Here is a 22,201-nt window from a genome sequence, read left to right as displayed (position 1 = left end):
TGGTATGTCAATATAAAAATGTCTACATTTTTTCAATATCGTATTCATTGCGATGAAGACCTGCGCTATGGCAACATTTATGTCATTTGGACGACCCTATAGGTTGTGGTCCTTGAGCGTTATGTTCATTTTGCACTCCAGTTCTTTTTGTGTGATTATCAATTTTTGAAAGATTTTTTTTTAGGCCTTTATTTTGACAGTACAGCTGAAGACATGAATGGGCAGAGACATGCAGGAAAGGGGCGCAGGGGGGAGTTGAACCCTGTGCCGATGCATTGATGGGCGCCTGCTCTACCAACTGATCTACCCGGGCGCAAGCTATTTTTATTTTTTAACATAGATTATAGGGGTGGGAATCACCAGAGGCCTCACAACACAATATCATGATAAGATATTACTGCGATTATGAATATATTGCAATATTACGCAATATACTGCAATTTATTACCTTTTTTCCAACTTCAAGTTTTTGGCCCAATTTCAAATGATTATAAAAAGGAAACATCTGTTTTATCTAAAAAAAAAAAAGATACATTTCTCCGTCTGTTCATCTCACTTCAGGTGTATTGCTGCAAAATGGGATTGTCAAGCAGACAAAACAGTAGTTAAACAAAAACTATGAGGATATAAATATGAGAATATGAAGGCGAGACCACCAATAAAGGTTACAGAGGGAAGTCAGATACACATATGGAGATAGAGAGGGACAAATACACTACTGGTGTGGACTTGGAGACTTCTGTCCAACTTGTTTGCTTCTGGTGTGTATAAAAATATGCAGATACAGAAATAGAAGTGTGAGTCAAAGGCTCAGCAGAGTACCTGGTCAGTATCATGTCAGGCTGCCTCGGCCTCAGGTATGACGCAGCAAGATAATAACAGGCTTCAGAAATAATTCACCTGCCAATACAGTCAGTGATCTTAAAAGGCAGCAGAGCCTGCAGAGTTTACACCACGGCTACTTGTGTGAATACATTCTCACACAAACATTCTCACTGGACGTGCACAATGAAATTGGATGAACAGTATGTATAAAACCGCCTCGAAAAGTTACTATAGAAATACATAGAAAGAGACAAAAGATTGTTAAAAGAGAGAGAAAAGTAAAGACACAAAAAAACAACATACAAGACATTTACAGCATGATTCATCCCTAATAATCAGGTAGTGTTAAGTGTGGTGCAAGACAAGTGATCAACATGAAAACACATATGAAACAGTAAAGGTGTAAACCAAACTGAACCTAACAGACAAATACACAAATCATAATAGCACACAAAAGACCAATATCAAAAGATAGGGGCATAATAATTTAGCTATTATAATGTTCAGTTATCTTATTGTTATACTCCTGTGTGTAGATTATTTTATTAGGACAATGCACATTAATCAACATTTCTGTAAATACACGAGTGTTAGCCAACCAGCTCCTACCTAGCATGCATGAATTATTGGGGGGAAAAAAACGGAGCACCCAGAGGAAACCTACGCAAACTGCACACAGAACCAAACCAAGAACCTTCTCGTTGGGAGGCAGGAGTACTAACCACTGAGTCACCGTGCGTATGTGTGTTGTTTTCTTGGGTCAAGGGCATTGGAAAGAGAGCAAAGAAAGAAATGGACCGAGAGAGAAAAAAAAAAAAAATAGACTTAATGCTTCTGGGGGGCGGGGGGGCCCCGGCTGGGCTCCAAGAATCAAGGGTGTCAGTAATGGCTTTTAGATAAAAACCCTTTCTCTGAGTGGGTTTGTCCGTGTTTTAATTGTCCTGAACTGTATCCGGGGTGAGATGCATCTTTTAGTTTGCTTTGGGCTTTTTAGAGGACATGCACACATAAATCCTCCCAAAAAAAAAACACTATCACCTGGCATCTGTCATTCATTAGTAATCAAACCTCTCTTCTCCTTTTGGGAAAACTAAGATGAATAGCGTGTATTTTAATTTGTGGTTGTCATGGGAAGTAACCTTTTTCATATGCAGTCAGAGGGATTGAGGAAGCTGGAATGATAAACATGACCAATGCAATGTTAAACCAAACAATGCCTCTGCCATGGTAACACTTCAGGTTTCTGCGGCTTTTTTAATGCACATTATGGATTTCCATGACAACGCTATCAGACTCTATGGGAGCTGCAGTAAATAAATACATACCACCCATGTTTCTATTTAAGAAGGCAGAAGGAGTATGATCCATCGGTTCAGCTTCAACAGTCTGAATTAGACGCCACACCTTGATCATACTTAACGTCCAAAGCGTCCCACCCAAAACGCTGTGGGAAAGAATGTCAGCCAATGGAAAATTGGCAATTCCGGTTTGTAATATAGTTGCCTAATCTTGTCAAAATCTACATGACGTCTGCTACACGTACCGACACAGCACCACCAGAGCTGACAGACAACTCTACGCATGCCTGCGAGCAAAAAAAGCATGTGATCATTTCAGGAAATTTACTATTTGTGCAATCTGATTAAGATAAGGGAGATATGGCCAAAGTCTTTTATCCTGATATAGCTCATTTCATGTCTTAATGATGATATATATTTTGAAATATATTTTCTGGCAAGTCAATAAATAAATAGTTGTTATGTCCAGTATTTAAAGTACTAATTTTATTAAAAACTTATATATATATATATATATATATATATATATATATATATATATATATATATATATATATATATATATATATATATATATATATATATATATATATATATATATATACTGATATATGCCCACACAGTTCGGCTGCTGCTGTTTTTGTTGTTTGTTTACCTTGTGATGAAAACAATATAGAAGAATATATAGATAGACATTTCTTTTATCATTTTGAAGATATATATCAGCATATCGCCCAGCCCTGTATTAGATTATTAAAAAAAAAATCATCTTCAACTACTACTACTTCAACTCTTTGCAATTTTGGGGTACTCAGAATCCGAATCAGCTTTTTGGGCCGGGTTTTCTTGCCTGGGAATCCAGATCCCAATCTGAAAGATTAAGGTTCTGCGTAAATAAACAAGGTCAAAATCCTTGTTTGTTTACGCAGAACCTTAATAGTTCTCATAGTAAAACACTCACCTAACATATAGTATAAAGAATAAAAACAGAAAGGACCCGTAAAAATATAAAAAATACTGTTATAAATTCAGTGTAACACTACAATAGAATTTTCAAATTTATAAGAAATATACAATAACAATTATAGAGAGGGATGGATCAGGGAGTATCAGTATAGTTTGAGATTTAAAATTTTAATGTAGTACAGGGCGGTTCAGTCCAATGCTGAACAGTGTGGATTGACTTCAGTGTAAGGGTGGGGACTATTTTTGAGCGTTCAACAGAGTGACTGCTTGGAAAAAAAGCCTCCACTAAATGAATGTCATGCCTTTGAGACACAACATGAGAGTCACACAGAGCGTAGAAAACGACAAGAGACCTTAACTGAGAATAAGAGAGAAGTGAGACTGGAGAATGTAGTCGGACCTGATTTTGCTCGGGGTGTGTCGACCCAACCGTGCAGCTGAGTTAAACCGAGGTTTGTATTGTACCAAACAGTGCAATATGGCACTCCCTCCTGCCTGTTCCACACAGCAGGACTTTAAAGTTCTTGAATGAAACCAATATACATGCCTGTGGACTTGAGTTGTGCAAGAAACATGCATTTTTTCAAATTTGTGGTGTATTTTTGGGAGAGGAAACGGCATGAGTCATTGATCAGTCAGTCATAACATTTTACTGGAGAAAAACTGCAGTGTGTATCAGGAGCTTAGCCATAACATGTCTCTTTTTTTATGCCAAATACAAGTTTACAAATCACATGCCTGTGTAACTCCTGAAGAAGTCCAATGGGAGGCCTTGCTCAACAATCAGGCCTTTGTAATGCTGTCATCGATGATCAGTACCAGAAAAACCAGAGTCCTAAAGGAACACTCGGAACAGTTATGATATTGTCTGATCTGAAAAGTTTGTGTGCAAAAGTATTAATGATAAATACTTTCTCAGGATTTATTTCAGCGAGGTTCTATGAGTTCAAATGTGCAGTTTACGACACACTGTGGGGTCATTAAAGAGCTGAACACAAGGCTGCTATTCAAAAATGACTGAAATACACTTTGACATTTTACATTGTGGAAAATGAATTGTGGCCTGTCAATAGGGCAATTACTGTAACTTTTCCAACAGCCTCAACAGGCACTCCGCTATTGTAGTATCAAAGCTATGACACTGAGTCTTGCATTCTTAATTACTGGTTGTTTGTAAAGTTGGCAGTGTTAGACATTCATCTCTTTGACACATGTTAAATTACCCTGAAAAAGAGCATCAGCGAAATGCCAAAAATATAAATTACTTTTAGACAAATAAGGCCTATAGTTGCACAGAATATCAAAATCCTTTGATTAGGTGTTTGTAAAGAGTCTCAGTGAGGGAGTATTTCCACACGATTGTGTGAAACAAAGCCAGCAGAGCGGTGCCTGCATGCCATGGGAGTGAGCCTGACCACAGCCAAGTCACTGCTGCTTTACACAATAGTAAAGCTCTCTGTCTGTGGTTGACTGTCTCACTCTGTTCATTCCGTCTCTTTCTTACACAATGTCGCAGACTGAGATTTCTAAACTCCTATTAGAAAAACAACCAGAGTGTGTATTTACAGGATTTGCAGGGGTTATTTCATAGACTTTGAGATGTATGTGTTCTTTTGAACGAGGCAGAGCAAACACAAGGGGCTGTGTCAGTTGTTTCTTTTGTTGTAACTGTCACCTCACCCAAGGCTATTGACTAATTTGAAATTTCAACCATTGCCCCTGCTTCCAGTGTCACAGGGCTGGCTTGGATAATAAGCCACTGCACAGACATGTCACTCACACACATACTCACAGACATACTAACACCATACCTACATAGATGCACAAAACCTCATATATCTGCAGTAGAAGTGAAACATTGCCCCAGTTGCTGGTAGCAAAAAAAAACAACACATATTGTACATACATTACATACTGAATACTCATCATCCTCTAAGGGAGTGACACACTGCCACAGGCACTGGAGAATCAACGCACACACACACACACACACACACACACAAACACACACACACACACACACACACACAAACACACACACACACACACACACACACACACACAGAGCTTTCTTACCTCAGCTTCAGTCCATCAGTAATAAAAGAAAGGAATTTCTTGTTTTTAAACATGCAAATTCAAAAAGTTGTTCAGTCAAGCTAATCACTGGGTGGTCGGCAAAAAACGTGCAGGTTCAATTTGGGATTATGATGACCCACAGTTTTTTTGTAAATATTGGTAAGTGTGTTTCAAATATCAATTACATTCCAAATGGTATTCCACAGGGTTCAATACTTGGTCCGCTCCTTTTTACATTATACATGCTTTCCCTCTAAATTATACAACAACACAGTGCAAATTTTAATAGCTATGCAGACAACACTACTTTACCCAATGTAGGTGCAACAGATCACTGTACGCCAAAACTACTAGTCACAAGAAAAGTTTCTTTCCACATGCCCTAACTATGGTTACCATAACCTTGCAACACTAAAACGTTCACTTAAAAATATAAATTGATATATTCAAAATGCACACTGTGCTTTAAAGTGGCATCCATCATTGTCAAATAGAAGTCCTGCACCCTGAATATATTGTGTATGCATGCATGCATATCCTGTAAGAACCCACTTTATGCTATAAAGTCCTCCATTACATTACCCATTACATAATTATTTCTTTGCACTATTTTTATTTGTTTACAATTTACAAAAACAATTGTCTACATACAACGTATTTAGATTACAGCTGTCTGTGTTTACCTTTGTTGTCCTTATCAGCTGTGTGTCTATTTCTATCTTTCAGCAAATTGGTATATGTTTAAGAACATTGTGAGCAATTTAAAAAGTTAAATTACTTGTAAATGAACACATAGTACTCACTTGGCCCATAAAGCTGATTTTCAACGTTAACTGTCTTTATCCTTGTAGAGTGAATCTCATTATGAAGTTATTTTTATCTGAATTTAATTTTCTTTTAAATGTTATGCATCATATTACACCCTGTTTATTGTAGTCTTTGGTTTGCCAGTTTTAAAAATATTTTTATATGTACAATTTGATGTCAAGAACTTTGAGCTGCATTTGTGTGAAAGGTGCCATAGTATATTAATAATATTATTATTAATATTATTATTTTTATTATTAAAACAATATCCTGTTTCTTACATATACTGCTGATTTGTGTTTGAATTGTTGTAAAATGTTGGAACTAGAGAAGAAATGGGGTGCATAGTAGTGCAGGCAAAAAAACTACGTAGGAGGTAGACTTTGACTGAATGGGCAATCAAAATCAAATTAAGACATCAAAGAATATGCTAAACATGCAGCTAAGCTACTTTCTCTTTAAGCATTTGCATGTGTCCTATCGGCTGCCTGCCTGTGGTTTGAATAGAAATCAGACAGGAGCAGCTCCAGGAGTCTATAATCACGCAGACGTGGTGGATATTGAGTAGTAACTGTGAGCCACTCAACTTTTTGAAGGCTGCAGCACAGCTTCCAGTGGTGCGAACATTGTGTGAGTCAACTGTGGTGCCTAAGCCAACGTTTACATTCAATAAAAATAAATCCTCCTATTTAGTCGTGACGGCATGTTTCCATGGTTACTATCCAGGTTTTTTTTAAAATCTTGATTCACTTCCTCATCCTGAGCGCTCTTTTTTGCAGACCTCACTCTCTTTTTTACTCACACTCCCTCGCTTAGCTTTACTACATTTAACTCCAGTTACTCCTCACGTGATTTCTTCTCCTCTTTGGGAATGTTTCTGCTCCTCCTGTTTCCTGCTCAGTGCCACCCTTGTGTTTAAGTCGCCCCCACAACGCTTTGCTCTTCAATGAAACCCAGACAAACACACACACGCACACACACCCACACACACACACTCTGTACTCTTGCTCCGATTCTAAAGAAAACAACTCCTGGCTGTAGCTAGGCAACTCCAAATATGAGTCATCTTACTGCCGCGCCCATCATCAACTGATCAACCCCTCACCCCACTGACACACACACATACACCCACACCCACACACAAACACACACACACACAGAGGTTCAGAACCTCTTTATTAAGTGTAGTTGTTCGAAGCATTCAAACTGTGCGGCCGTGTTGTTCGTCTAATCCCTCCCCGCTGTCTTCTAACCTAGCGTTGAGGTGGAGGTGGAAAGACAGCCCTAATAAGTGAGAAACTGTGAGAACATAACCGGTCTGCCCTCCGTTGATAACATCATGACCACAATGTGATGACTGATCACAGCTTGACAGAGTCACTAATTGTCAGATGGTGGAGTCGGCAGCACACTAACAGTGCCCTTGTTTCTCTCTGTGGCTTGGTTACGTACAGTAGTTTACAGACAATATCTGTCTTCTTCTTTTTTCAGGAATAGATGGAACATACAAACCTCATTTATTTTCCGGTCAGATGGCAGTTGGGAAAAACACTGGCAATAGAGATTTCACTTTCAATAAAGTGTATAAAAATCAAACAATGAAATGCAAATTAATGTAAATGGTATGCAGGAGTTAGACGGCAAGTTAACGTGACTTACTGTGTGACTTAAGTTCTATAAATCAGATGATAGGTTCAATTGGACAAAACAGAGAGGAGATAATTTGAAAAGAGTGCAAAGGTCAAGGAACCTGGATGTATCAGTGAAAATGATCCTCTACAGCTGTTGAGTAAGTGCAATATAGTACCACCATCTAGTGGACAGAAAAATAGACGGCGTTCAAAATTTTTTTAATAGGCCATTCTCAAAGTAGACATGTTTTGAAATACTACTCAAGTAAAAGTTCTTATTATGCAGGAAATTGGCCTTCATGACAGATAATTACATAAATACATCATTTTTTATTGTAAATACTGATGAATGAGGGGTCGACAACATAATTTCTCTAATCTTTGCTTTTTTTGAGACACTTTCTATAATTTTTTTCACAGCTATTTAAATAAATCCCTCTGAATTTGGAGGATCTGTTAACAGCTCACAGATATTTAAAACAAGAAAGGGGGCCCCAAGAAAAGGGGCCCTGACTTTTACTTTTTTGTAAAGAGTCACAAGCCTAAAAAGGTTTTAACCACTGGTTTAATCTTTAATCCCCGGTGTTTGCTTCTCGTTTATGTAAAAATCATAATTACATGTCAAGAACAAAAACTACATCTGCCATATAAATGTACTTGGAGTAAAAATAAACTACAATAATATTGGAAGTAGGCCTGTGAAATAAAAGAAAATGGAAAATACTCAATTAAAGGGACTCAAAAGTGTAGGCTTATAAATACAGTACTTGAGTAAATGTACTTTAGTAATCTTCCACTGCTGATGATTTTACACATTCAATTTAAAAGTAATACATTTTAACGTGAGAATTTCAACAGATGTACTAGTACCCAGTACTGTGTATGTGCCACCTGAAGTTTCAAATAATTTCCCTAGGGTTACCGTTATTATTGTTTGCTTCATCAATACCGTATTCAGTCTAATCGGATGGGAATAGACACAGAATTCCCACAGAATCACAGTTGAATTCCTATCTGGAGTCCCAGTCTCTGTCACAGTAATCATATATGTGATGTTTAAGGCCTATTGGCAGACATCCATTTAAAATTTAGCCAATGGCATATAAAGAATAAAGAGCCTTTTTCCATGTCCACTAAAGTTTTTCAGCGTGCGCTCTAGTAACATGTGTGTGGTCCAGGTTACTTTGCCTAAACAATGGTTGTCATTTGCAAGGCTACTTTTACTTTTATACTTTTAAGTAAATTTCCAAGCCTGTACTTTTTTACTTTTACTTAAGTAAAGAAGTTGTGGTGTCTGAACAGCAATGCTGGAGGATGTGTTGGATAAGGAAGCCGCTTGACACTGTTTCCTGACTATAAAGTGTATTATAGCAAAGATTCAGCGCCAATTTACAAGCTCTGCAGAAGCTTGGAGATTGTCTCTGCCAGATATACACACTCTGCCTTTCAATAGCTTAGAAGCACTTTATATAGGATATGTTTAGGTCATATACAAGTCTGCTACGTGGCCAGAGTAAAGGTCACATTTTTGGATTACATCACATCTTTATCCACTCATCACTTTTTCACATAAACATTCCTTTTCGCTCAAATGGAAATCATTAACCCTTTGTATTGGCTCGTCATCAGTGATTGATTTGAACAGAACCTGATTCAGGTCACTAGATACTACAAAGTTGAATTAGTGTTTTTAACACAATTATCTGTGCTTCTACTTGAGTACGGGAAGTGAGTACCTTTGCCATCTCTGTATCTGACTCATTAAGGCCATTAATTGGTGAGCAGGTGTGAAGACAGGAAGTCTACAAAAACACTGTTGTCGTTGATTCCGTCCCCGTGTTTTGGCGCGCAGAGAGAAACTCTTATTTGAAATGCGTTTGAAACAAAAAGGATACTGCTTCGGTGTCCTTCTCCTTTTCACCATCACAACAATACATGTAACGTCAGCGGGTTCCTCCCAACCAAACTCACGTCTGGTTCTTAGCCATGCCAGGAGCAGCGTTTTAACGACCAGAGGCCTCACTCACTCCTCTAACCGAGAGAGCAGAAAGCGGCCACACTCGGACTCAAAGCCGGGACAAGATTCCAGGAACCCCCCGTACTTTCAGGTCTCAGAACACAGGTACGGGACACAGACTGAACCCTCTGGCGGGCCTAAACACACACTCAAACCAAAAATGGCGTCGACTTTAACTGAAAAAAGCATCCAAAACAGTGACAAAGCGAAGCAAAGCGAGGTGGAGTGGATGTTTTCTTCGCTTCACACTCCAAATGAAGAGTGTAGAAAAGGGGAAATTGAGCATGTCATCCCCGGCAAGTTTTATATTCCTGGTCAACTGGAAACAAACCTTAATGTGGGTTACCAGGCAGATTCCGCCGTTTCAGGTAAGATATTTGGGTCTTCCCACAATGTCTACTTCCTTTTCTTTGATGTTTGTAGTCTTAAGCAAACACTGAATTCATCTTTCCACCATTAACTGTGTGGCTGCCAATTATTTTCTCGATTAATTGATGTCAAAAGGTGAAACATGTCAGTCCCAGTTTTTCAAAGTCCAATGTAATGTTTGAGATATAAAACAGATAAAAATAGATGGTAAGAAGTATGGCTTGCAGCACATAATTGACAATACAAACAGCACATTTCTTTTTGTGTAAGGGGCTTTAGATAATTGTGTGGTACAGTAAGTATTTGACAGCTGACAGTATGCCATTCAAATGCAGCTGTTACCACTACCAGTCTATACACAGAATGATGCCTACTAGAGGTTTCACGCATTTTAATGTCAAGCCTCCATAAAAAAGAACATGGAGGCCTTGTCCTGGAAAAAAACGTGTTATCAAGGTAGAAAGTTTCAACAAATCATCCTTGCATATAAATCATATTCTTTCACAGAATCTGAAATTAATGTTGTGGTGAGCTTTTTTTTTTTTTTTACTGGGAGACCACTATTGCTAGATGTTCTACAGATACAAAGACAGTAACTGTATTTCTACATTGTGAGCTCTCTGGTTGTTTGTTTTTGTGTACCAGGTCCGGCTCAGGCCTGCCAGGAGAGGACCAGAGGTCAGCGGCTCCGCGGCTCCCAGGACAGCTGGCAGAGGCTGCAGCCCCTGGTGGAGTGTGGAGACGCCGCCATGACCCTCACTGTCAGGAGGAGACGAGCTGTACAGCTCCAGCTAGACAGAGGTGAGGCTACAGCTTCTCCTTTTACAAATACTTCAGCTCTATGTCTGGGATAGTGCCCTTCTTCACAAAGCTTTGAATTCTACTACATAGAGGGTGTGGAAATTCTTTCTTTTCCCTGGGGAAAGAGTGTGTGTTCACACACGGCTCAGCGGATTATCACCTGTGACCTGAGTAATAAACTAGAGACACACCCACCAAACGAGAGAAAAGCTATTAAGCCATTAAACATAGACTTAATAGACTCATTTGAGAACTGCACCTCGCCTGTAAAGTGGACAAGAGCAGCAGGCGGTAGCAGCCGGGGGCGGTGACACAAATCTGCGGTGAAGTCAGTTTCCAGCTGATTCCTGCAGCTTTCAGGCTGAACAGGAAGTGACATAACCTCTGTGGTTCGAGTTTAATAAAATGTTATCAGACCCACATATCAACTTGTACACAGTCTCCAGTCTTTAATTAAGACAGCGTAGCTCAAAATGCTCAAAATGCGATCTGATGCTGATTTGAATGTACAGATTTAATCTGATTTAAAACGACTAAACGTCACAATAAGCCCCACAAGTATTTTGGACAGAATAAGACCAAATTAGCAGTTAAAATCCCTCCAATTCAAAAACATTAAAGTTTAAATAAAATGTCATCATGGTAAGTCGATTCTGAACCAATCAGCTGAGAGGCCGGCATTTCCCAGCATGCCCTGGGGCCACCTGGGTCTTGCAGTCAGTGAAAAGCAACTGCGCTACCTGTGTTGTGTATTTGAAACACGTTCACTTCTGCGTGAATGTTTTGTCAAATTTAATGTAGATGTTTTCTTTATTTGCTTGTGTATTGTCTATTTGCGTGTGATTTCTTAAGTTGCAGGGCGTTTGCCCCCGTCGGTCACCGTACAAAAGCGGCATTCCAGCCCTATACCACACAGTATAGTAGCAGCTGGAATCTATTTTCCCATTGCTTTTGTCACAAGACTGAAATTAAGGTTTTGGTTGGTGTCTTTCTGTGTCTCAGTGAATGAGTCATCCGTGCCCCTGTCCCGGCTGCCCCCGCAGTGTGGCTACGCTGTTCAGACCACGTGGAGAGACCTCAGTCTGAAGGCTCAGTATGATGCCTGCCATGTCACACAGGAGGTATGGCAATTGTATCGAAATCACAATATGGACTAGTGCAGTATCCAAATTGCAGGGGGCCCGTGCAATATTTGTTAATGGCAATATGTGTTAATTACAATATGTGTTTTCTAAAATAAAAGTATTGTGGTGCAGCTATCCCACTGACAAGGGCAAAACATTCTTTGTTTGGTACAAATCCTCGCAAAAATCACACTATAATCATGTACATTTCTTTCAGTGTTAATACAATAATGATACAAAAACAATCATTCCCTCCAATATCGTGAAGCATATTGCAATATCGGTCAAAATAATCACAATTAGATGTTTTCCTCATTGTGCAGCCCTAGCGCTACATAAATAGGGGGGGGGTTGTTTCTGGCTCAGGTACATTTTAAGATCAAATGTTGAAAATCTGAATATGTACTAGTTTAGCTTTGTTACCCAGCCTACTGTTGATCCCTGTCTTTACAGTGAGAATAATCCTTCCCTTTTATGCCACTATGTTTTCAGGGTTGTGTGTTCATTCTTGTGAATGTGATATCTCAGGACCCCCTGGAGGGCATTTCTTCAGATTTGGCACAAACGTCCACTTTGATTTTTGGGCCTAAAATCAAGAATTCCCGTGCTAACTTTGGCAATATTTCACATATTTTATATTACAAAGGTCAGCTTCCCTATGTTATGCAAAAATTCTTTTCTGGCCATTATTCAACGCCATAACAAAGGAACAGAATGGGAGATTGTGATCATATTTTGCTTTCATATTTTGAAACTAATCATAAAACTGGTAATTGTAGCATGTGCGTGTGTTCACCAAAAACTGCACTTATTTCTTTTTTATTAAATGCTGCTTCTCAGAAACTTCTCTACATACTGTATTTTATGAGTCTGGATAGAAAGGGATGTAAACTGCAACTTGACTGGTTGGTGGAGTGTTTTTGCCAACAGCTGTAAGAATGTAAAAGAATGCGGTGCATGTGTTCAGGATGACGGTTTTGTGTTGCCTCTGCTGTGGAGGGGGACTCCGGTCAAGATGTCGTGTCCAGCCTCTCGGATCCAGCCTGTGGCGGTGGGCCCGTCCTCCCTCTGCTGCGCCCCGCACAGTTTGACTGTCAGAGTGCAGGGACCCCATGCTGCAGAGGATGTGAGGGTAAATGGTAAAAATGAATATTGGTTTCATTTCATTATTTTGTATAAGGTTGTAATAAGTATTTTACATTAATACCTATTACAACCTTATACAAAATAAGGTTGGGTAAAGAACCTAAACAAATATGAACCTTGTCTCCGTGCAGGACCATCATTCATTAAGGTGTGCGTGTGCGTGTGTGTGCCCGCTAAAGAGGAGGGAAGGGGGTGTCATTACCACCACCCATGCTGTTTGCCTTTTATTGGGGTTTTTGTATATTCATTCCATACTGACACTTTAGTTTGGGTTTGTTTTGTTGTTAGGTATAATTAGTTTAATATTTTTGGCCAGGTATAATGTCTCAGAAGCACGTAGCTACATAAAAACACATGGTTGGAGAATGTTTAATCTTCCTCCTCCAGTGTCCGATGTGAAGCCATTACAGCATAGCGCTGTCTTTTGGAATGTCAAGTCCTTTTCATTTCTGTAGTTTAATGTAGTCTGTAGATAAAAAAAACCCAAATTAAATTGACGTAGATTTTTGAGTTTTTACTTGTATATATTTCTCACTGCTTATTTGGGGTTTTAAGTTTACTCTATCAACCCTGATTAGTACTCTGTTCACCCTAATGATTTTCTACCTCAGATTTTTCTAGACTCTATTTAAAAAATGTAGATATTTTTTCCCTTTTCTCCTACAGTGAGAGGCGAATGGACCCCTGTGGTGGTGTTGGCTGAGCAGTGTGACTACACTTTGGACAGACAGGACGCAGAGATTGTTATCACTGCTCCATTCATAACATGTGGCATAACCGTAAAGGTGATTTTATTTAATTTTTTTTTAAATTTATTTTCTTCAGAAAGTCACAATTTAAGGAAAAAATATATTTTTCAGTACATGAAAGAGCACAGAGTGTTATAAAGTCTTCCTAGCACTTTTATCCTAAAATCTGTAGAAATGTCTAAATACTGAGTTCAGACATTTACTTTCAGTCCTAAACACATCTTATGTGTGGTTAATTTCTATTCAGCATCACACACAAAATCTCATCTTTTTTTTTCAGGATGGAAAATACACACTTTCTCTTCAGATAGAAGAGAAAACATTCACACTGGCCTGTCCCGTCTCCCCCCATGAAGAACTCCCACTGACCCCTCAGCCTCCGGTCAACAGCCCTCCTCCTCTAACCAGAGGGCCAACGGAGCAGGTGCCAGACCCTGTGGAGGCTTTTCCCTGGGCTCCTCCTTTCTACCTGGCCCCGCTGTACTATCCCCACCCTACATATCACCACAAGTATCCAAGCTCTGATCGACGTGCTCCAAATAACCCTCCTACTCCCTCATCTCCGACTCCTCCAGCTACATCTGTTTCACAGCCTCTCCCTCTTGTTGACCACTACCCCCACCAGATTCCTGTGAGGGAGTCTTATAAACATTTCGGTGTCCCCGGCTCTCTTCCAGTAACCGGCGATACGGAGGATTCAAGTCGGGTGTATCTAGATCAGCAGCAAAAGCAAGACACTTCCATCGTAGTTGTTTCTGAGAGTGCCGCACGTTCTCCCGCCTTAGATACAGGCTTTGCAACTGATGTTGAACCTCCTTTCCAGCCCCCCGGCCATGCCTTCAATCCATACTATCACTACTACCATCACCCTAAAATCCCTCTTCCTGGCCCACCTCAAAACCCTGATCCTGATGTGCTTAGAGAACGCTCTCTAAATCATCCTCATAACCCTGAATATCCTGCGTTGCCGCCCGACGTGCCGCAGTCTGAGGCTCTCCGCACAGTTGACTCACACCAGTTCCTTCAGCCCTGGACCGAGGCTGCCGCTCATCCCAACACCCTTCCAACAAGTCCTCCCAAAACCTCTGCACCTTATACATCTCATGCTCCACAGCCCTATCCATACCCCTACTTCTACCACTTTCCGCATTTTATTCTGGGTGAGGCCAAACGATTGGCTCCGTCGGCTGTGGAAGACAAAACACGTTTGTCTGATCAAAACGCAAAGCCGAGCAGGTTTGGTTATCCGCTTCCTGCCTCATCACACGTTCAAGACAAGTACAACTTAAATCCTTACATACACCAGCCGGATAATAGTATTAACTTTCTTAAAAATGGCCCAGAAGGGCTCAAACATCGACTTTTATCTGAAAATTATATTAATACCGGTGATGTAAAAGCAGAACTGGATGACAAAATTAGGCACTCTGCCTCTGTGCGTCCAGCCATCCAGCCCCTCCCCCCTCCTGCTCTCCCTCCTCGACCAGACGCTGTTGCAGTTCCTGCTTCTGATCCACCCTTAATTCCCACTCCATCACACAACCATAATCTTCCCCCTCACCTGTACTACTACCACCACCACCACCCTTATAATCACTACTATCAGATGTTTTATGGACCTGACAATCACCTGTCGCCAACTTTATCCAAAGAAGCTTTGGACCCACTGCACCAAGCATCTTCCCCCCCGCTACAGCGTCCGTCCTTTTGCAAACATCAAACCGCTACTCCACCCACAAAATTGATGCCTGATTTTCACAATGGTCCCCTCCACCCTTACTATTATTACCACCACTACCACCAACCTCAAGTGTCTGTACACAGCCAGGCGCTGCATCCTGCAGGCAGGATGAACTCTGAAGGAAAAGCATCAAAAGCAGAATCTCAGCTCCCTTCAGACCCGTATAGGAGCCGGGTGGACTGGCTGGTCCGTGCCGCTGAAGCAGGATATCCCAGCATCCCTCAGCCGGTGCACAGCTCTTATCCAAGCCTTGATTCCCATTATATCACTCAGCGACTTCTGCATGATGATTTTGGGCGTCCTGGTGGAGACGAAGCAGAAGGAAGGCTGGATCGTAAAACGAAAGGTGATTTGGAAATTCCAGCAGCTATCAAATCTTGTGGTGCTGATGTATAAAGTTTATGTAATTTTGAGACGTAGCTTTCAGTGTTTGTGTCTTGACTTTAGATCACCACGAGGAGGCAGAACGTTATCCACAGCCTGTAACTAGACACCTGTTCGAAAAACAAATTCTGACTTCATGAATCTGTCCTCTTATACTGCTGAATGGAAGCATTCAAGTAAAACCGGCTTTCCTGTCTGTTTACTCTCAGGTCACCTCAGGGCCAACCCGTCCTCTGCCTCGCCCTGTGCCCTTGGCCCTGTGTCAGATGTTGACTGCAGCGCCTCTTTGGGCTGCTGCTCATACTCTGTGAAGGGTGAGTCTCTCTCAAAACAGATGCCGTCGACACACGTTTTGACAAATTGGTTGACAATGAATAAAATCAGAAATTTAAAGGATTGAGAGTGAGTGATTGTGTGGGCTTTCAGGCTGGAAGCTAGTGCCAAAAAATACTTATTTTGATTCAAATCTGGAATTTGGAGCTGGCAGTAGCTCAGTCCATAGGGAGTTGGGTTGGGAACCGGAGGGTCACTGGTTCAAATCCCCGTATGGACCCTAAAAGTTGGGAGCGTGGATTGGTGGCTGGAGAGATGCCAGTTCACCTCCTGGGCACTGCCAGGTGCCCTTGAGCAAGGCACTGTACCCCCCCAACCGCTCAGGGCCCTGGTTCAGCTGGCAGCCCACTCACTTTGACATCTCTCCATGTATTGTGCATGTATAGGTCCTGAGCATGTGTGTCTAATTTCCCCATTGCGGACTAATAAACAAATTATCTTATCTTATCTTAAATCCAGCCTTAAAATTAAGTATAGACAGACATAATTTAGTTCACTGTAGTCAAGATCAAAGCACCTCGGGAATGACGTGTGTATGTGTGCAGGCTGTACTATGGGACAGCATTTCATCTTTCCGGTGCCTGACTCCGTGTTGGAGCCCACAGTGGCCCCGCCCGCTCATCCCTCAGAGCACAGAAGAGTATCCTGCACGCTGCAGAAGTTGACCTCTGACCCCGACCTCTACGCTGTCCCTCTGGATGGCTGTGGAATGAACACTCATGTAAGGAACACTTGTATGTCTGCCACATAATGTGGAGCCACTGTGCCGATGCTTGGTGACTGTGGCCAAATGGAGCGATGCTTTGACTGAGGGCACTTCTGATCCCTTGCAGATAACGGGAGAAACATGCTTCCCATTGTTGTTGGCTCTGTGAAATGATGTAAATAATTTTTCCAATATTCTTGAAAGGTGTTTGGTCAGACTGTGGTTCATCTGTTGGAAGTCCATGGTATCTATTCTCCTCAACGAGACCCCAGTTCTGTCCATGGCAACTCTCCTGTCAGGTAAGGCATTACTGTTTTTATAAAATGAATGAACTTTTCTTTCATAAACTCAGTAACATTAACTCTATCTTAAAAGGGCATCTTTAGACACCATCCATTTTTGGGTAGGTTTTGTTTTCTCTCTTAAGCTACGAAGTCCAACATTTGCAATTCAATTAGAGTAGTGGCCGGCATTTGGTTAGCCCTCAGCTGTAGGAGATAGATTTAGTTTGAAACCATGTTAAGTGTCTTTTACAGGCTGGCTTATTTTTCAGTTGGGAGTTGGAGTTGATGCTCTGACCTGTATTCCAACCCTGGCTTATTTTATTTTAATTTCTTATGGTTAGTGGCATGAAAACACAACACAACACAAAAGGAATTACTATAATGCGTGGTACTTCTTCTCTAACAGGTATTTACAGATGTGTGCAATTTTCATGGTTTCAAAAATCTCACTGTCAACTACGGATTCAGAAGTTCTAAAACTATGTGGAATACTGAGCTGTAGGTGTGTCTGTTGGTTTCTGCTCTGTCATCAGTCAGGAACATGCAGCTGCCATCACAAAACCTCACTGGATATACGCAGACACATCTCCACCTCCAACAACGCAAATATAGTAAAAGATAAATAAATGTACACCAAATAAAACCTCAAAATAAATACGATTTGACACATAGCACTATGAAATGCCTGCGTCAGAGTAGTTCAGCGTGGTTTGGGATGGTGACACGCTCCATTTAAGATTGTTGTCTTCTCCGACTATCTTCAGTACGTCTGCTGCCTGTGTTGCTCTGTAGGTTGATGGTGGAGTGTAGTTCCTCCCCGGGTTCCCCAGGTGAAGTCAGGCTCCATGTGATGGATCACACTCCACCCCCCGTTCAGTCTACACCAGCCACTGTCACTGTGCAGCTGAGAATTGCCACAGGTGAGTGTCTATGTATTCTTTAGTTTATTTATTTTCACATGCATGACATACAGTGAGGAAAATAAGTATTTGAACACCCTGCTATTTTGCAAGTTCTCCCACTTAGAAATCTAGCAGGGGTCTGAAATTTTCATCGTAGGTGCATGTTCATTGTGAGAGACATTATCTTTTTTTTTTTTTTTATTGACCCTGTTAGACAAATGAGAAAGGACACAGCACTTGGTAACAAAAGCAACAGTTGGTCATTTCTGTAGGATTGGTTTCCCCTGTAACCTCTTTTAATAGCTCAGTGTGTCTTTGGACATTTTTCATCGGTTGTTTAAAATCAACCAGTTGATGCCTGAGCAGCAGACCTGGCGGTTCTTTAATGTTCCATTCCTCCCCGTTTAGATGAGTCCTTCACCAGGTTCCACCCTGAGGCCCACCTGCCCTTCAGCCTGATGCGAGGCCAAACAGTTCATGTGGAGGTGAGCCTGCTGGCCCCCCAGGAGCCCGGCCTGGTGCTGCTGGTTCACTCGTGCCTGGCTTACGCTCCAGCCCCTTACAACAGCTGGCTGCTGGTTTACGATGGGTACGTCATATTTGTTTGTCCTGTGGTCAGTGTGGGAAGCTTCTGTCGTTAGCATTGGACACAGACTAATTTGGACAATATAAGTTATAGGGCTGCACAATTAAAGTTTAATCACAATTTTGGCTTTCCACAATCAAATTTGCGTGATCGAGTGTTATCTTAAATGCGTAATTTCATAGAACGCTCCGTGTTTTTTTTGCAAAGCCAATCTACCGCTCCGTAAACTGTCTGATCATGTGCCGGTCAGTTGTTCCCTGCATCGCGCATCTTAGTTTCTAGATGTAGACAGTCCCAGAGTAACGTGAGGGGGAAAAATTCCACAACAGATAGCAGTCAATCACAAGGTTTACCAGTAAACGCAACATTTCCCGTCTGTTTTTCAGACAACAGCAGTGAACAGTGCTAGTTAGCGTCTGTTAGCTCACAGGGCTCTAGGGTGTTAGTTAGCATCTGTTGGCTCACAGGGCTCTAGGGTGCTAGCTAGCGTCTGTTAGCTCACAGGGCTCTAGGGTGCTACTTAGCGTCTGTTAGCTCACAGGGCTCTAGGGTGCTAGTTAGCATCTGTTAGCTCACAGGGCTCTTAGGTGCTAGTTGGCGAGCGAGCGCGTGCGTGTGTGTCTTCAACATAAGACTGTAGCATAATAAGGATGTGAAAGCAGTAATAAATAGCCTATAAAAATTGATAAAAATAATCATTGTTTTGGCCATAATCGTGCAGCCCAATAAGTTAAGTTGTATATTTACATGAAATATAAAATTGGGGGATAAAAAGACACTAGTGTGTTGAATTGAAGCATATTCCTAACCTTGAAAACCTGAAATTTGAAGCATTTTTCAAACATTCAAGACAGCCCTGAACCTGAAACTGGCCTGATCTGGCGGCCGCTGGGTGTAAACCAGGTCCTGTTGCCCACATTGCCCTGACATTTTGATATTCATGTTCCTGAGATGATTCACATGGAATTTAGAAACCGCCTTTTTTATAAACTAAGGCTTTCCGTCTTACAAAAGATTTCAAAAACTGATCAATCCAAACTGTAAATCCCAAAGAGCAGATGCTGCTTTTTGCCTGTTATTTCTTCTGTAGAGATTTTCAGTTGTAACCTTCACCACTGCCGGGGTGTTTCAGCTACTTCCTTCCCCACACTCTGACACCCCACCACATCCGGAGGATCGTAATCTCTTATTGTACACCAAGTTTTTTTATTTTTTATTTTTTCTCTCTCTCTCTTTTATAATCAGGGCAACAGTTTTCAGATTACATTATGTGCTTACATAATTTTTTTTTTTTTTTTTTTACACTCAATCACACACACACACACACACACACACACACACTCACCTCTTGTGGGGTGGTATGTGTCATCCTCAAGCTCGGGTCCTCTGCCAGAGGCCTGGGAGTTTGAGGGTTCTGCGCAGTATCTTAGCTGTTCCTAGGACTGCACTCTTCTGGACAGAGACCTCTGATGTTTTACCTGGAATCTGCTGGAGCCACTCTCCCAGTTTGGGGGTCACAGCCCCCCACAAGCCCCCCTTGTCCTCACCTTTGGGTTTCTGCTGCCTGAGGTACTTCATTTTTGGGGGGCCATCTTTCTGATGTACTCTGATGTAAATCTATATCACACAATTATTATTATTTTTGTATATAAAAGATTATTTGTATTTCTTTGCTGCTCTCAAAATATAAAGTCATTTGTTTTCATTGATTTAAGATTAAATCTATACGGCTATCTGCAAATTGGAAGTTATGAGCCTTATCACAGTATCCATGTGCAGGGTTTGTACAGCTTTTAAAGTGTCAAATTCAAGCACTTTCAAGGTACCTAAACCAAACATTTTCAGACTCAAGAAGCCTTTATCACATCTGGGGATTGTTTCATTTAAAATATTAAAGCCAGCAAATATTCAAGACTTTGGACGAGCCCTGAACATGATACTGGCCTGATCTGACAGACGCTGGCTGTGAACCAGGTTCTGTTGGCCACATTGCCTTGGTATTCAATCATGTTCCTGAGATGATTCACATGTAATTTGGAAACCCCGTTTTTATTCATTGTCTTCTTGAAGTCGGCATTTCCCTTATACACTAAGTCTTTCTTTGTCACAAAATATTTCAAAAACGGATCAATCAAACTGTAAATCCCTGTTGCCTGATATTTCTTCTGTTGGAATTTTCAGTTATAACTTTCCCCACTGTGTTGTTCAGCTGTGCCGGCCGGGGGGATTCACAGCTACTTCCTTCCCCACACTCTGACCCCCACCGCACCCGGAGGATCGTAGTCTATGGCGTCCCGCCTCTGCCCTCTGAAGGTCCCTCCTACATGGCTGAAGGAGGATGCGCTCACCTGAAGGACCCAGAGGTACCTTCCACTTAAAAAATGCTCACACAATTTAACTGCGAGTTGAGTGACTTGTCATGTGGCGCTTTCAATTTCAGGCTTCCCTAAAACTGTAAAGACCATGTGTACTAGTAAGCTAGCCTTTGGTAGACTCACGGTCCATATCAAAAATTACAAATACACAAGACAGACACCAATTAAACAAGACAGCTATACCAGTAATCCCATAAGGGTGACTGGTATCGCAAAGCACTGAACCTCGGTCAATCAGATGTGGAATGAGTTATTACTGTAATTACATAGTAAAACCACCTCATTGATATTCCTATTGTCGTGTTTTGTTTTTTCCTTCTCCCTTCCCCTATCAGATCTATTTCTTGTGCCTGACAGAAGTGTGCTTTGCTGCAGATGGTGACTGCACTGTCGGCTGCATCTACAGTAAGTTTAACACAGTGGAAACATCCAGGAGAAACTGAGGAGTGGGCGTGTATATCAGGGCGTTTACAAGGTTCTTGTACACTCTATCTATCATTAAAAAAAAAAAGCTGCACAGATGGATTTTTTGAATGCACTAAATGTTTTGTGGTTACAGAATTGTCCTTTCCCCATTACCCAATTAAGTCATCATAGTTCCCTTTGCATAGTTCCAAAGATATTTACAGTCAGAATGCCTCGGCTAAAAGCCAACAACACAGTATGCTACATGAGGGTTCAGAAGGATTAAATGGGTAAAAAACACATTGTGGGTAAAATGGGATTCATCAGCTTTAGCTGCTGTGTATGTGTTCAGGAATCGTACATCACAACAATAACGTCTCCCTTTTTTTGTCCTCATAGGTCCTAACACTGATGTGTGAAATAAAATGAACACATTCACACTAAGGCACTCATGTTTTGTTTTATGTAAATAACAAACAAGTCTTTGTGGAAAAGAAGGGGAAATCCCAATGGGATATTTATTTAAAAACTTGGGAACTTAAAAACAACAGTGCAATGCAATAGTACTACAGAGTGCAGAGAATGAAAACAAGCAATACACAAATCGGACACTAATTGTACCTCTATTTGGTCACACAAGATTTTGGCAGGAACACTATAACACCATGTCTGTTAC

The 22,201-nt window shown here is 41.1% G+C and overlaps 3 protein-coding genes across 4 annotated transcripts in view; all 3 read left to right on the top strand.

Annotated features, from left to right (window-relative positions):
- Positions 1 to 11,603, top strand: part of LOC117957399 (germ cell-specific gene 1-like protein) — a 30,387-nt gene extending 18,784 nt beyond the window's left edge. Inside the window, exon 8 of the mRNA XM_034893085.1 lies at positions 11,592 to 11,603. The gene's annotated coding sequence lies outside the window, so the exon portion shown is untranslated. The remainder of the gene's footprint in view (positions 1 to 11,591) is intronic.
- On the top strand, positions 9,402 to 15,332 carry LOC117958136. Its single transcript, XM_034894403.1, has 7 exons — positions 9,402 to 9,988; positions 10,635 to 10,790; positions 11,793 to 11,911; positions 12,882 to 13,053; positions 13,727 to 13,845; positions 14,090 to 15,076; positions 15,255 to 15,332. The coding sequence occupies exons 1-7, from the start codon at positions 9,475 to 9,477 to the stop codon at positions 15,330 to 15,332; spliced, it is 2,145 nt and encodes a 714-aa protein (XP_034750294.1). The 5' UTR covers positions 9,402 to 9,474.
- On the top strand, positions 15,130 to 21,962 carry LOC117958512. 2 transcript variants are annotated; one of them, XM_034894950.1, is made up of 9 exons: positions 15,130 to 15,896; positions 16,144 to 16,248; positions 16,813 to 16,988; positions 17,178 to 17,272; positions 18,050 to 18,177; positions 18,568 to 18,748; positions 20,955 to 21,108; positions 21,456 to 21,525; positions 21,925 to 21,962. In XM_034894950.1, exons 1-9 carry the CDS (start codon positions 15,416 to 15,418, stop codon positions 21,942 to 21,944), a joined length of 1,410 nt encoding a protein of 469 aa, XP_034750841.1. In that variant the 5' UTR covers positions 15,130 to 15,415; the 3' UTR covers positions 21,945 to 21,962. The 2 variants fall into 2 exon arrangements, with proteins under 2 accessions (XP_034750841.1, XP_034750840.1); XM_034894949.1 differs by lacking the exon at positions 21,925 to 21,962 and having other exon boundaries at positions 21,456 to 21,598.
- Positions 21,963 to 22,201: the final 239 nt, after the last annotated feature.

The sequence above is a fragment of the Etheostoma cragini genome, chromosome 15 (assembly GCF_013103735.1).
Source record: "Etheostoma cragini isolate CJK2018 chromosome 15, CSU_Ecrag_1.0, whole genome shotgun sequence".
In the NCBI taxonomy this organism is placed as follows: domain Eukaryota; kingdom Metazoa; phylum Chordata; class Actinopteri; order Perciformes; family Percidae; genus Etheostoma; species Etheostoma cragini.
Note: the sequence above shows the minus strand (reverse complement) of the source record. Positions and strands in the feature narration are given on the sequence as shown.